Source organism: Mobula hypostoma, chromosome 1 (assembly GCF_963921235.1).
Source record: "Mobula hypostoma chromosome 1, sMobHyp1.1, whole genome shotgun sequence".
In the NCBI taxonomy this organism is placed as follows: Eukaryota; Metazoa; Chordata; class Chondrichthyes; order Myliobatiformes; family Myliobatidae; genus Mobula; species Mobula hypostoma.
The window spans coordinates 248,350,523-248,365,038 of NC_086097.1; the positions used below are offsets into that span (position 1 = coordinate 248,350,523).

A 14,516-nucleotide genomic window follows, 5' to 3' on the forward strand; every position below is an offset into this window, starting at 1 on the left:
AAAGGAAACTATAGGCCATTTAGTCTGACCTCAGTGGTTGGGAACACGTTGAAGTCAATTATTAAGGATGAGGTCTCTGGGTACTTGGCGGCACATGGTAAAATAGGCTATGGTCAGCATGGTTTCCAAAAGGGAAAATCTTGCCCAACAAATCTGTTGAAATCTTTGAGGAAATAACAAGTAGGGTAGACAAAGGAGAATTGGTTGATGTTGTGTATGTGAATTTTCAGAAGGCCTTTGACAAGGGGCCACCCATGAAGCTGCTTAACCAGCTATGAGCACATGATATCACAGGAAAGATTCTAGCATGGATAAAGCAGTGGATGATTGGCAGGAAACAAAGAGTGGGAATAAGGTGAACCTTTTCTGGTTGGCTTCCAGTGACTAATGGTGTTCCACAGGGGTTTGTGTTGGGACCGATTCTTTTTACTTTATGTGTCAGTGATTTTAGATAAGATTAGATTAGATTCAACTTTATTGTCATTGTGCCAAGTACAGATACAAAGCCAATGAAATGCAGTTAGCATCTAACCAGAAATGCAAAGAATAGTGTTATCTACAAAATAACTGCGAATAAAAAGTAAGTGCTACAGCACACAAATATAGAAGTACTGAGACAGTACAATATGGGTGCAACACTGCTTAGCGCTGTGATGTGAGGTTCAGCAGGGTCACAGCCTCAGGGAAGAAGCTCTTCCTGTGCCTGCTGGTGCGGGAGCGGAGGCTCCTGTAGTGCCTACTGGATGAGAGGAGAGTAAAAAGCCCATGGTTAGAGTGAGATGCATCCTTGATAATGCTTTTCGCCCTGCCCAGGCAACGTTTATGGTAGGTGTTCTCAATGGTGGGCAACTTTGTGGATGATACGAAGGTAAGTGCAGGGACAGGTAGTGTTGAGGAAGCAGGGAGGCTGCAGAAAGATTTGGACAGATAAGGAGAATGGGCAAAGAAATGGCAGGTGGGATATAATGTCAGGAGTGTCTCATCAGGAAGAGGAAGTTAGCGCCGGTGAACAACGCTACCGCAGGCAGCATCCTCCAGATGGTCCACAAAGCTGTTTCTTTCACTCCTCTTACGTCTTCTTTTTCTTTCAAATGTGGTTCTGCTGCTGCTGGAGTCAGTGATCTCCAGTTTGATGGTGTGTTTTCCGGCCGATAGAGCAATCTTGCATATTGCTCTCTCCGAGAAGCTTAGAGACCAGCGCAAGCCCATGATCAACTCTATTTCTCACTGATCTTGCTGATTAAAATGTCAAAGAAGACTGAAACATTGAGGCTAACGAGTGTTCAACATCGTCTACCAGTCTCTCACTCACCTTTGCTGGAGGAAGGTGGCTGTGTGTGACTTTCTCTTTCTCCCTCACGCTGGCTGCTCTGGAGGGAAGGCCCTTGTATTCGCGTGATCTCTCTCTCTCCCTCGATGCTGTTGAACGACGGTGATGAAGTTCTGGGTCTGTAGTTTGTGTTTGGGACTGTAGTTCCCGGTCACTCCATTCTCTGTTGCTATTTTGGGGAACTTTGAATCGGGGTGGCCTGCAGATAATGAACACTGAGCTGAACTGTATATGGGCTCCTCGATTTTGAGTTTTAAATCCTATGTTTTCACTCGTTCTTTCTTGTTGCAGTTTGCGTGATTTGTTTTATTGTGTGTAGAGGGGTGGTTGGTGTTTTTGCTTTGAATGGGTTCCATGGTTTTCTTTGTTCAGTGGCTGTGTTTGGAGAAAACGAATCAGGGTTGTATATTGCATACATACTTTAATATTAAATGTACTTGGAATCCTTAGAAAATAGTTTACCCTTTTATTTCAAAGTGGATTCCCCACAGGTTAATTTGCAGTGGTGAAGAAGGCAAATGCAATGTTAACCTTCATTTTGAGAGGACTAGAATATAAAAGCAAAGATGTAACATTAAGGTTTTACAAGGTACTAGTAAGGCCTCACTTAGAGTATTGTGAGCAGTATTGTAAGAAAGGTGTACTGACATTGGAGAATGTTCAGAGGAGGTTCACGAGGATGACTCCGAGATTGAAAGGCTTATCACTGAAGAGCATTTGATGGCCCTGGGCCTATACTCACTGGAATTCAGAAGAATGACGGGGGAAGCTCATTGAAAACTATTGAATATTGAAAAGCCTTGATAGAGCGGATGTGAAGAGCATGTTTCCTATCATGGGGGAGTCTAGGACCACAGCCTCAAAATAGAGGGGCGTAAATAAATTAGCCATGATGGAATTGTGGAGCAGACTTGATGGGCTGAAAGACCTAATTCTGTTCTTACTCTTTGTCTAATGGTCCTGCAGTCTAAACCCTTCCCACCTCAGGGAGCTTTTTAGGGGACCACAGTGCCTTGCCTTCAGATTTTGTCTCATCAATTGTTCATGTACTCTGGAGATACAGTGCAGGACAGGGTCTTTCAGCTGGACCACCCAGCAACCACGCCCCGACCCAACAACCCCGATTTAACCCTAACCTACTTACAAGACAACTTGCAATGACCAATTAACCTACGACCCGGTACGTCTTTGGACTGTGGGAGGAAAATGGAGCCCCTGGGGAAACCCATGCATTGCACAGAGACTCCTTGCAGAGGATGCTGGGTTTGAACTCTGATCTGCCATCCCTCAAGCTGTAATACTGTTGCAATAAATGAAATATAAATTGTTTAATGTGCAGATACTTACAGATTTGTCATTGGGCATTCCTCCCAGCAGACACCTTGTATAAAAACTGATGGTTCACCCTCAAATGCTTGAAGTGAAGGTCTGTACTGATGGAAGGTTGACATATGCATGGAAGGACATGATTGCATTTGGGATGTGACATTGCTCATTTTTGGCAGAGGGAGTTGCTTTTGTTCTTTAGACTAAGTAGATTGTCTACCCCTTTCTCCTTAGGCCCTGATGTGCTGCGGATCCTTTTTTGCTGTGCCAGAAATATCTCAACAGGTAAAGAGCGGTGCCTTGTTTCTCTTGCATCAATAGTTCACTTTTGCCTAACTTTCAAATTGTTTTCCTTGTTTATTACCTTCATTTCAAGCTTCCACTCCTTTGATCTACATAATAACCCCACATTTATAAACACAAGAGGTTCTGCAGATGCTGGAAATCCAGAGTAAAACACACAAGATGTAGGAGGGACCTCAGCAGGCCAGGTAGCATCTATGGACAGGAATAAACCGTTGATCTTTCAGGCCGAGACCCTTCAAAGTTCAAAGTAAATTTTATTATCAAAGTACATATATGTTACCATACACAACCCTGAGATTCATTTTCCTGCAGGCATACTCAACAAATCTATAGAATAGTAACTGTAACAAGACCAATGAAAGATCAACCAGAGTGCAAAAGACAACAAACAGTGCAAATGCAAGCATAAATAAATAGCAATAAATAACAAGAACATGAGACAACAAAATAAAAGGTCTTTAAAGTGAGCTCATTGGTTGTGGGAACATCTCAATGGATGGGCAAGTGAGTGTAGTCATCCCCTTTTGTTCAAGAGCCTGATGCTTGAGGGGTGGCAACTGTTCTTGAACCTGGTGGTGCGAGTCCTGAGACTCTTGTACCCTCTACCTGCTGGCAGCAGTGAGAAGGGAACATGACCTGGGTGGTGGGCATCCCTGATGTTGGATGCTGCTTTCCTATGACAGCGATTCATCTGGGAGTGGTTGGGAGGGTTTTACTCGTGATAGACTGTGCTGAATCCACTACCTGTTTTAGGATTTTGTCCTGACCCTTCGTCAGGACAATCGTCATGGGCCTCACTGTTCCATGCTCTGAAAGCAACATCTCCTTCATATACACATCATGATGCCATAAGATATTGGAGTAACTTTAGGCTATTTGGCCCATTGAGTTTGCTGTGCCATTTGATCATCCTGCCTTTAGAAGAATTCTTCTTTGGAATGTACAGTATCTATCCTGCACCTTCCAAGTTGCTCTCTGAAACTCCAGCCAATCAATTTAGACCAGCCCCTCTCTCGTGTCTCTGTAATTCCCTTCCATAGAATATTAACATTTGTACATTTTAGTGATTCAAGGTGCATAATTTGTGTGGAAGAACTATGATTGCTAACTGTCTGGATACATGGAAAATGTTCCCTACCGAGCTGCAGAAGTGCAAACCACAGAATCCACCTTTCATCTCCATAAAACTCTTACCATTCAGCTATATCAGATATCAACTTGATTCAGTTTCTGAGGTTCCTCTTCTCTTGGGCTGGATGTGCAGACGAATACACGGGCTTTACTAGCTGCATGCTACTCCTCCCCAGTCTGCAAACAAGCTCAATCTAAACTCTGTAAGAAAATCTTAAGAGCACTACCAGGACTGAAACAGGCCCTTTGGTCCATCTAGGCAACGTTGAACTGTTATGCTGCCTAGTCTTATTGACCTGCACCTGGACCCACATCCAGCACTGGCAGCTTGTTTCACACCCACTCTGCCTCTGAGAGAAGAAGCCCACCTTCATGCTCCTCTTAAAACCTTTGACAAAGTCCCGATAGGAGGTTGGTCAAGAAGGCTCAGTCACCCGGCATTCAGGATGAGGTAGAAAATTGAATAAGACGTTGGTTTCACAGGAGACGCTAGGGGGTGATAGTAGATGGCTACCTCTTTGACTGGAGGCCTGTGACAAGTGGTGTACCACAAGTATTGGTGCTGATTCCATCGTTGTTTGTCATCTGTAGCAGTGATCCAGATGATAACGCGGTAAACTGGATCAGCAGGTTTGTGGATGACACTAGGTGGACTGAGAGGAAGGCTACTGAAGCTTGCAGTGGGATCTGGACCAATTGGAAAAATGTGATGAACTTAATGAGGACAAGTGTGAGGTGTTGCACTTTGGGAGGACAAACCAGGGTAGGACTTGCATGCTGAGGAGCACAGTCGAACAAAGGGATCTGGGAACACAGATTGATAATTCATTGAAAGGTAGATCGGGTTGTAATGAGAGCATTCAGCACACTGGCCGTCACAGATCAGAATACTGAGTACAGACGTTGGGATACTATGTTCAATTTGTATGAGACATTGGTGAGATCTAATTTGAGTATTGCATTCAGTTCTGGTCACCTACCTACAAGAAAGATATCAAAAAGAATAAAAGAGTGCAGAAAAAATTTACAAGGATGTTGCAGGGACATGAGGACCTGAGGTATTGGGAAAGGTTGAAAAGGTTAGGATTTTATTCTCTAAAGCATAGGAGAATGAGGGGAGATTTGATGGAGGTATACAAATATAAGGGGTATGGATAAAGTAAACAAAAACAGGCTTTTCCATTGAGTTTGGGTGAGACTAGAACTAGGGTTAAGGATGAAAGATGAAATGTTTAAGGAGGGGGTGAGGGGAACTTCTTCAGATGGTGGTGAGAGTGTAGAATGAGCTGCCAGTGGAACTGGTGAATAAAGGTTCAATTTCTACATTTGAGAGAAGTTCAGCTAGGTACATGGAAGGGGTAGGGATGGCTATGGTCCAGGTGCAGGTCGATGGGAGTAGGCAGTTTAATAGTTTGGCACAGACTAAATGGGCTGAAGGGCCTGTTTCTGTGCTGTAGTACCCTATGACTTTAAATATTTCACTATTCAACCTTAATCTAGGACCTCTAGTTCTTGTCTCATGAACCTCAATGGGAAAAGCCTGTTTGCATTTACCCTATCTATAGCCCTCATCATTTTACATACCTCTCTCAGCTCTTCCCTCAATCTCCTACATTCCAAGGAATAAAGTCCTAACCAATGCAATCTTTCCTTATAACTCAGGTCCTCCAGTCACGGCAACATCCTTGTAAATTTTTTGTTTCCCTGTACTCTCTCATACTTATTTACATTTTTCCTGTAGGTAGACGGCCAAAACTGCACACAGTACTCTGAATTAGGTCCCACCAATATCTTATACAACTTCAACATAACATCCCAACTCTTGTACTCAGTATTTCGTACTCAACACAAGCAGTACAATTTGTGTCACCGCCCACCCCCCCCCACCCCCGACAGATTATTCTATTAGTAGTCCTGGTAGAATCTTCTTTCCCCTGTTGCATGAGAACTTTCCCCAGCAAAGAATTGACCTCCCAGGCCTTCTCCATGGTCAGCCAACAATCTGCTGGAGAAATTCAGTGGGAGGAAGGGAACTGTGGACATTTCGAGCAGGTTTGCAACAGTTGCTTTCCTCTCACAGATGCTGCTCGACGTGCTGAGTTTTTTTTCCCTCTTAACTATTCTTTCCAGAAGTGGCTGCATGACTTTGGCTTCACTAGAAGAGAGATCAAGTCAACCAGCAGGGCTGTAGCTGAGGCAGCAGAGAAAGGATCAGCATGGGTGTGGAACAAGTATGTCCAGAGGGGCAGATAGTCAGACAGTGTATACATATCTTGCAAACCCTTCAGTAGTTGCATAGACACCTGAAGAGCAGACTATCTGTTGGATGGAAGTGACCAACATCTCTGATAGAGACAGATGCCAGGTTTTCAAGCTCACCAGTGGGAGTTGGTGCTTTAGCACTGCTGGCCCACCACCTCGAGGGAGTCTTGATCATAAGCGGGCCGAAACTCCTGAAGACAGGTGGCAGATCAACTGATGATCCCACTGGTGATAGCACAGGACAGTTAACATCTTAGTTCACGTGTGTTTTTAACTCTTCTCATCTCATTACCCGCCTTTCACCTCCCTCTGGATCCCCTCCTCTTTCCCTTTCTCCCATGGATCACAGTCTTCTCCCATCGGGTTCCTTTTTCTTCAGGCCTTTTGACCTTTTCCCCCCGTCACATCCCAGCTTCTTAATTCGATCCTCCCCTCCCCACATCGACACACCTTCACTCTCACCTGCTCTCACCTATCACCTTCCAGCTTGCACTCCTTCCCCACCCCCCCACCTTCTTATTATGGCTTCTAACCCCTTCCTTTCGTGTCCCTGAAGAGGAGTCTTGGCCCAAAATTTCAACTATGTATTTCCCTCCGTAGAACCCTATTTGGGTGGCGAGGTGGAGATATGTCTCAACCAAAGGAGATATATGGTGTTCCTTCCCTCTGCAGTCTGCAGGTCACCCTCGGGCAAGGTGTAGCACTTGCTTAGCCCTCCCCCCACCACCGCCACCCCACCAATCAGATTCACGTGAAGCCTTGGAAGCAGGTGGTGGACGGTCATACGAGCAGCTGGTGCTTATCACAAGTCCTGGTTATGTGACCACTGACGCCAGGCAGACAATCTCTGAAGAGTATAGATAATGGCTGGGCTCACCTGTCTTGTAAAGACACTGCCCAGAAAGACCATGATCGAACACGTCATACAACATGGCACATAATGATGACTACCCTAATGATGAGTCATGGCCTGAAATATCGACTGTTTCTTTCCCTCCATAGATGCTGCCTGACCTGCTGAGTTCCTGCAGCATTTTGTGTGAGTTGCTCAAGATTTCCAGCATCTGCAGAATCTCTTGTGTTTATAAAAGCTATGTTGTCATGTTACTGCAGTATAAAACTTTAGGCAGCATTCGGAGTATTGTAGGCAGTTCTGCTCAGCGAATTTAAGAAAGGATGAAGAAAGAGTGCAGAGGCCTAGACAGAGTGGATGTGGAGAGGATGTTTCCTTTAGTACAAGAGCCTAGGACCAGAGGACAAGGACTACCCTTAGAACAGAGATGAGGAAGAATTTCTTTAGCCAGAGAGTGGTACATCTGTGGAATTCATTGCCATAGTCAGCTTTGGAGGCCAAGTCCTTGGGTATATTTAAAGTGCTGGTTGATAGGTTCTTGATTAGTTAGGACATCAAAGGTTACAGGGAAAATGCAGGAGAATAGGGCTGATGGAATGGCGGAGCAGACTCAATGGGCCAAATGGCCTAATTCTTCTCCTATGTCTTATGGTCTTTTGGTTGAAGATGTTCACTGGATTGTTACCTGAGTTGGATAGTATTAGACACAAGGAGGTGATGGACAAATTTCTCTGCAACATTAGAGACCAAAGGGTGACCTATATAAAATTCTGAAAGGTATAGACAGGGTAGATAGTATTTTTGCCAGGGTTCATTCCCTATGTGCTGAATAACATGACATGGGCAATCATAGTCTTTCCATGACCATGATTGTTCTTGACAAATTCTTCTACAGAAGTGGTTTGCCATCGCCTTCTTTACAAGACAGGTGACCTCAGCCATTATCAATACTCTTCAGAGATTGTCTGCCTGGCGTCAGTGGTCACATAACCAGGACTTGTGATCTGCACCGGCTGCTCATATGGTCATTCACCACCTGCTCCCATGGCTTCATGACACTGATTTGGGGTACTATGCAGGTGCTACACCCTATCCATGGGTGATCTAAAGATTAGTGGGGGGAAGGAGTATCTTTCACCTCCTTCGGGGGAGGTGTAGAAATGTTGAATACCATTTATTAAATATATATTAAGTATTGCCCATTCAGTCTCCCTCTCGTCCCTTCTTTTCTCGTGACCTGCCTATCATCTCTCCTGGATACCCTCTTCCTTCCCTTTCATGCATGGTCCACTCTCCTCTCCTATCATACTCCTTCTTCTTCAGCCATTTACCTCTTCTGCCTATCACTTCCCAGCTTCTCTCTACATGCCACACCACCACCCACCCTCCTTCTCTCGCCTAGTTCCACCTTTCAGCTGCCAACCTGTACTCGTCCACCTCCCCACACCTTCATATTCTGGCTCCTTTCCCCTTCCTTTCCAGTCCCCTTGAACCCTTGAAGTGTTTCAGTCCAAAACGTTGAGCCCTCCATGGATGCAGCCCGACCTGCTGAGTTCCTCCAGCATTTTGTATGTGTTGCTGTGGATTTCCAGCATCTGCAGAATCTCTTGTGCTTACGTTGTAGATATAACCATATAACCGTATAACCGTATAACAATTACAGCACTGAAACGGGCCATCTCGGCCCTTCTAGTCCATGCTGAACTCTTACTGTCACCTAGTCCCACCGAACTGCACTCAGCCCATAACCCTCCATTCCTTTCCTGTCCATATATCTATCCAATTTAACTTTAAATGACAACATAGAACCTGCCTCAACCACTTCTGCTGGAAGCTCGTTCCACACAGCCACCACTCTCTGAGTAAAGAAGTTCCCCCTCATGTTACCCCTAAACTTTTGCCCTTTAACTCTCAACTCATGTCCTCTTGTTTGAATCTCCCCCACTCTCAATGGAAAAAGCCTATCCACGTCAACTCTATCTATCCCCCTCGTAATTTTAAACACCTCTATCAAGTCCCCCCCTCAACCTTCTATGCTCCAAAGAATAAAGACCCAACTTGTTCAACCTTTCTCTGTAACTTAGGTGATGAAACCCATTTTAGTAATTCTTCTCTGTACTCTCTCTATTTTGTTGACATCTTTCCTATAATTCGGTGACCAAGACTGTACACAATACTCCAGATTTGGCCTCAGCAATGCCTTGTACAATTTCAGCATTTTCATATTCAGGAGACTTCCTGCCAGGGTCGCCATCATCGTCATTCTGTGCTGTGTCATATGACGTGGGTGATCACGGTCTATGACCAGGATTGTTCTTGGCAAATTTTGCTATTGCTGCCTTCTGGGCAGTGCCTTTACAAGACAGCTGACCTCAGCCATTATCAATACTCTTCAGAGATTGTCTGCCTGGTGTCATAACCATAGGCACCGGCTGCTCGTACAACCATCCACCACCTGCTTGCATGGCTTCATGTGACCTTGATCAGGTAGGGGGGGTTAAGCAGGTGCTACACCTTACCCAAGGGTGACCTGCAGGCTGGCAGAGGGAAGGAACACTTTACAGCTCCTCTCCTTTGGTAGAAACGCGTCTCCGCCCCGCTACCCCTGCCAGGGTTGTTCTGTTAAATACTGAAAGCCATAGATTTGCAGTGAGAGGGCAAAAGGTTAAAGGGGAGTGTGGGGCACATCTTTACACAGTGGTGCTCTCAAATGCCCTGTCAGGGGAGGAGTTGGACGCAGCCACAACGGTAATATTTACGAGGTGTTCAAGGCAGGCACAGAAACCGACAGAGTGCAGAGGGATACAGATCATGTGCAGGCAGATCAGATTGGCTCAGATTGGCATTGGCATTGGCACAGACATGGTGGGTGAAGGAGCTGCTTCTGCTCTGCGCCCTTCTCTTTTGGTGTTCCATGTTCAGGAGCTCCCTCTGTAAACGTTCCCACTGTTCTCTCGGCCTCTGAGATGTCCTCTAAATCAACCTCTTCCACGAAGCTTCAGGTTCAGGTTCAGCCTCAGATTCATTGAGACATGCAGCGACAGGCATCGTCCATGTTAACGACCAACACAGCCCAAGGACGTGCTGGGGGCAGCCCACAAGTGTCACCACGCATGCCCAGAGTGATCATCTTTGGCATATGTCATGAGATCTGTTGTTTTACCACAGCAGTACATTGCAATGCAGAATAATAAAAAACTATAAATTGCAGTATGTTAAAAAGTAAGTGCAAAAAGAGATGGAAAAAAGTAGTGGGGTAATCCAACCACAAACAAGAGAGAATCTGCAGGTGCTGAAAATCCGAACAACACCCACGTGAGGGAGTGTTCATGGATTCATTGTCCAGTCAGAAATATGATGGCAGAGGGGAAGAAGCTGTTCCTGAAACTCTGATTGTGTGCCTTCAGGCTCCTGTACCTCCGCTTTGACAGCACCAATGATAAGAGGGCATGATTTGCATGATTTGGATGATAAGTGCTGCCATTTTGAGGCATCGCCTTTTGAAGATGTCCACGATGCTGGGGAGTTTAGTGCCCATGGAGGAGCTGGCTGCGTTTACAAGTTTCTGCAGCTTTTTCTGACCCTGTGCAGTGGCCCCTCCAGACCAGACAGTGCTGCAACCAGTTGGAATGCTCTCCTCAGCTCAGCAAAACATAGCACGGCCACAACGATCAGAACAACAGCACTAAACAACCACAGCAAATCAAGCCAGAAGATGGTGAACCTGTGGAATTCGTTGGCACAGGCGGCGGTGGAGGCCAAGTCATTGTGTATACTTAGGGCAGAAGTTGATAGGTTCTTGATTGGTCAGGCATGAAGGGTTAGGGGGAGAAGGAAATTGGGGCTGAAAGGGAAATGGATCAGCCATGAAATAGCAGAGCAGACTCAATGGGCCAAATGGCCTAATTCTGCTCCAATATCTTATAGTTAGATGGTCTAAGCCCCCTCCCTACCACCTTTTCACCCACCCACCCACTCACACAAGCACCCATCACTTACCTCGACAGCTTAATCCACACTCTTACCACCCTCCGAGTGAAGAAATTCCCTCTCAGGTTCCCCTTAAATGTTTCACCTTGTACCCTTAACCCATAACCTCTGGTTGAAAAACCCCACTTGCATTTACCCTGTCTGTACCCCTCATTCTCTGACACTCCAGGGAATGAAATCCTAATTTATTCAGCCTTCCCTATAACTTAGGTGCTCAAGTCTTGACAGCATCCATGTAAAATTTTCTCTGCACTCTTTCAATTTTATTGACATCTTTCCTGTAAACAGGTGAACAAAACTGCACACAGTACTCCAAGTTAGGCCTCACCAATGTCTTCAACATAACCTCCCAACTCCTGTGCTTAGTACTTTGATTTGTGAAGGCTAATGTGTCAAAAACTTTCTTTATGACCCATTCGAGCTTTTTCTGTATCCTTTTTCTCTGTACTCTTTCAATCTTGTTGATGACTAACTGGCAAGTTTTCTCACCGCATTCATTTGCCTCCCATGGCGAACAGCTCTTGTGCTTGTCATCGACAATCAATCTAAAACAGCATTCTCCATAATAGAACGTCATTGTTTCCGTGGTGTTGCAGTGGAGAGGCGATCTTTCTCATAAATATCGGATATTATTGTTCTCATTAACATCCCGTCGCTTATATTTTCAATCCCCACCCTGGATAGTTTCATTAACTCTTAAAAAGGGTCTTCATTTCTCAGTATCAAATGTTCAGAGCAAAGGCTGTTCAGGCTGACAACTATCGGGGAATTTATAGCAAATGAAGATTGGGGTATGTATTCATTTAACACACACAAAATGCAGGAGGAACTTAACAGGTCAGGCAGCGTCTATGGAGGTGAATAAACAGTTTCTAGCTGAGGTCCTACAACTGGACTTAGATCTCAGCTTGAAACGCCGACTGTTTTTTCCCCTCCGTAGATGCTGCCTGACCTGCTGAGATCCACCAGCACTTTGTGTGTTGCTCAAGAACTTCAGCATCTGCAGAATCTCTTGAACACATTTACTGAAGAAAGAATATTATAGCACAGTACAGCCCTTTCGTCCCATGAAGTTGTGGGCCCTAAAATCAATCTAATCCTTCCTACCTACATAGCCTTCCAGTTTTCCAATATCCACGTGTCTATCTAAGAGTTTTGTAATGTTCCTAATGTATCTGCCTCTACCATCACCCTGGTATGGCATTCCACACTCTGTGCAAAGAACTTTTCTCTGACATTCTCCCTATGCTTTCCTCCTATCACCTTAAAATTATGCCCCCTTGTTATAGCCTTGAGAATAAGTATCTGGCTATCTACTCTGTCTATGCCTCTTATCATCTTGTACATCTTGATCAAGTCACCTCTCACCCTCTTTCACTCTAGAGAGAAAAATATTCATTCATCTGTGGATGCAAATTAAGTTCGAGCAGGAGTAGGTTATAATACTGCCACTCTGCTCTGCAACTAGACAGTGACGGATCCTGTATCTCAAGTCCACTATTTTCCCATCCTCATAGCTTCTGATTGCCTCACTCTACAGAAATCTGCCAATCACCTTTTTTTTATCATCCACAACCCCCGAGATAAAGAAATTCATCTAAAGATTAGCTTTATTTGTCACATCTCCATGGAAATATCGAAACAGTGAAATGCACCGTTTGTGTCATTGACCACAGCTTACTAACACACTTCCAGATCCCACAGTTCACTAACACACTTCCAGATCCCACAGTTTACTAACACACTTCCAGATCCCACAGTTCACTAACACACTTCCATATCCACAGCTTACTAACACACTTCCAGATCCCACAGTTCACTAACACACTTCCATATCCCACAGCTTACTAACACACTTCCAGATCCCACAGTTCACTAACACACTTCCAGATCCCACAGTTCACTAACACACTTCCAGATCCCACAGCTTACTAACACATTTCCAGATCCCACAGTTCACTAACACACTTCCAGATCCCACAGTTCACTAACACACTTCCAGATCCCACAGCTTACTAACACATTTCCAGATCCCACAGTTCACTAACACACTTCCAGATCCCACAGTTCACTAACACACTTCCAGATCCCACAGTTTACTAACACACTTCCAGATCCCACAGTTTACTAACACACTTCCATATCCCACAGTTTACTAACACACTTCCATATCCCACAGTTCACTAACACACTTCCATATCCCACAACTTACTAACACACTTCCATATCCCACAGTTGACTAACACACTTCCATATCCCACAGTTCACTAACACACTTCCCGATCCCACAGTTCACTAACACACTTCCATATCCTACAGTTCACTAACACACTTCCATATCCCACAGTTCACTAACACACTTCCATATCCCACAACTTACTAACACACTTCCAGATCCCACAGTTCACTAACACACTTCCATATCCCACAGTTTACTAACACACATCCATATCCCACAGTTCACTAACACACTTCCATATCCTACAGTTCACTAACACACTTCCATATCCCACAGTTCACTAACACACTTCCATATCCCACAACTTACTAGCACACTTCCAGATCCCACAGATCACTAACACACTTCCATATCCCACAGTTCACTAACACACTTCCATATCCCACAGTTTACTAACAACACTTCCATATCCCACAACTTACTAACACACATCCATATCCTACAGTTCACTAACACACTTCCATATCCCACAGTTCACTAACACACTTCCAGATCCCACAGTTCACTAACACACTTCCATATCCCACATTTCACTAACACACTTCCAGATCCCACAGTTTACTAACACACTTCCAGATCCCACAGTTCACTAACACACTTCCATATCCCATAGCTTACTAACACACTTCCAGATCCCACAGTTCACTAACACACTTCCATATCCCACAGTTCACTAACACACTTCCATATCCCACAGTTTACTAACAACACTTCCATATCCCACAACTTACTAACACACATCCATATCCCACAGTTCACTAACACACTTCCATATCCTACAGTTCACTAACACACTTCCATATCCCACAGTTTACTAACACACTTCCATATCCCACAGTTCACTAACACACTTCCATATCCCACAACTTACTAACACACTTCCATATCCCACAGTTGACTAACACACTTCCATATCCCACAGTTCACTAACACACTTCCCGATCCCACAGTTCACTAACACACTTCCATATCCCACAGTTCACTAACACACTTCCATATCCTACAGTTTACTAACACACTTCCAGATCCCACAGTTCACTAACACACTTCCATATCCCACAGTTTACTAACACACTTCC

The 14,516-nt window shown here is 44.7% G+C and overlaps 1 protein-coding gene across 3 annotated transcripts in view; it reads left to right on the forward strand.

Annotated features, from left to right (window-relative positions):
- Positions 1–14,516, forward strand: part of amph (amphiphysin) — a 258,121-nt gene that overhangs the window by 157,802 nt on the left and 85,803 nt on the right. For 2 of the 3 annotated variants that reach the window (XM_063066808.1, XM_063066827.1), the window contains exon 12: positions 2,891–2,941. The exons of the other annotated variant lie outside the window; for it this stretch is intronic. In XM_063066808.1, the coding sequence (XP_062922878.1) occupies positions 2,891–2,941 (51 nt within the window). The remainder of the gene's footprint in view (positions 1–2,890; positions 2,942–14,516) is intronic. 3 annotated transcript variants of the gene reach the window in all.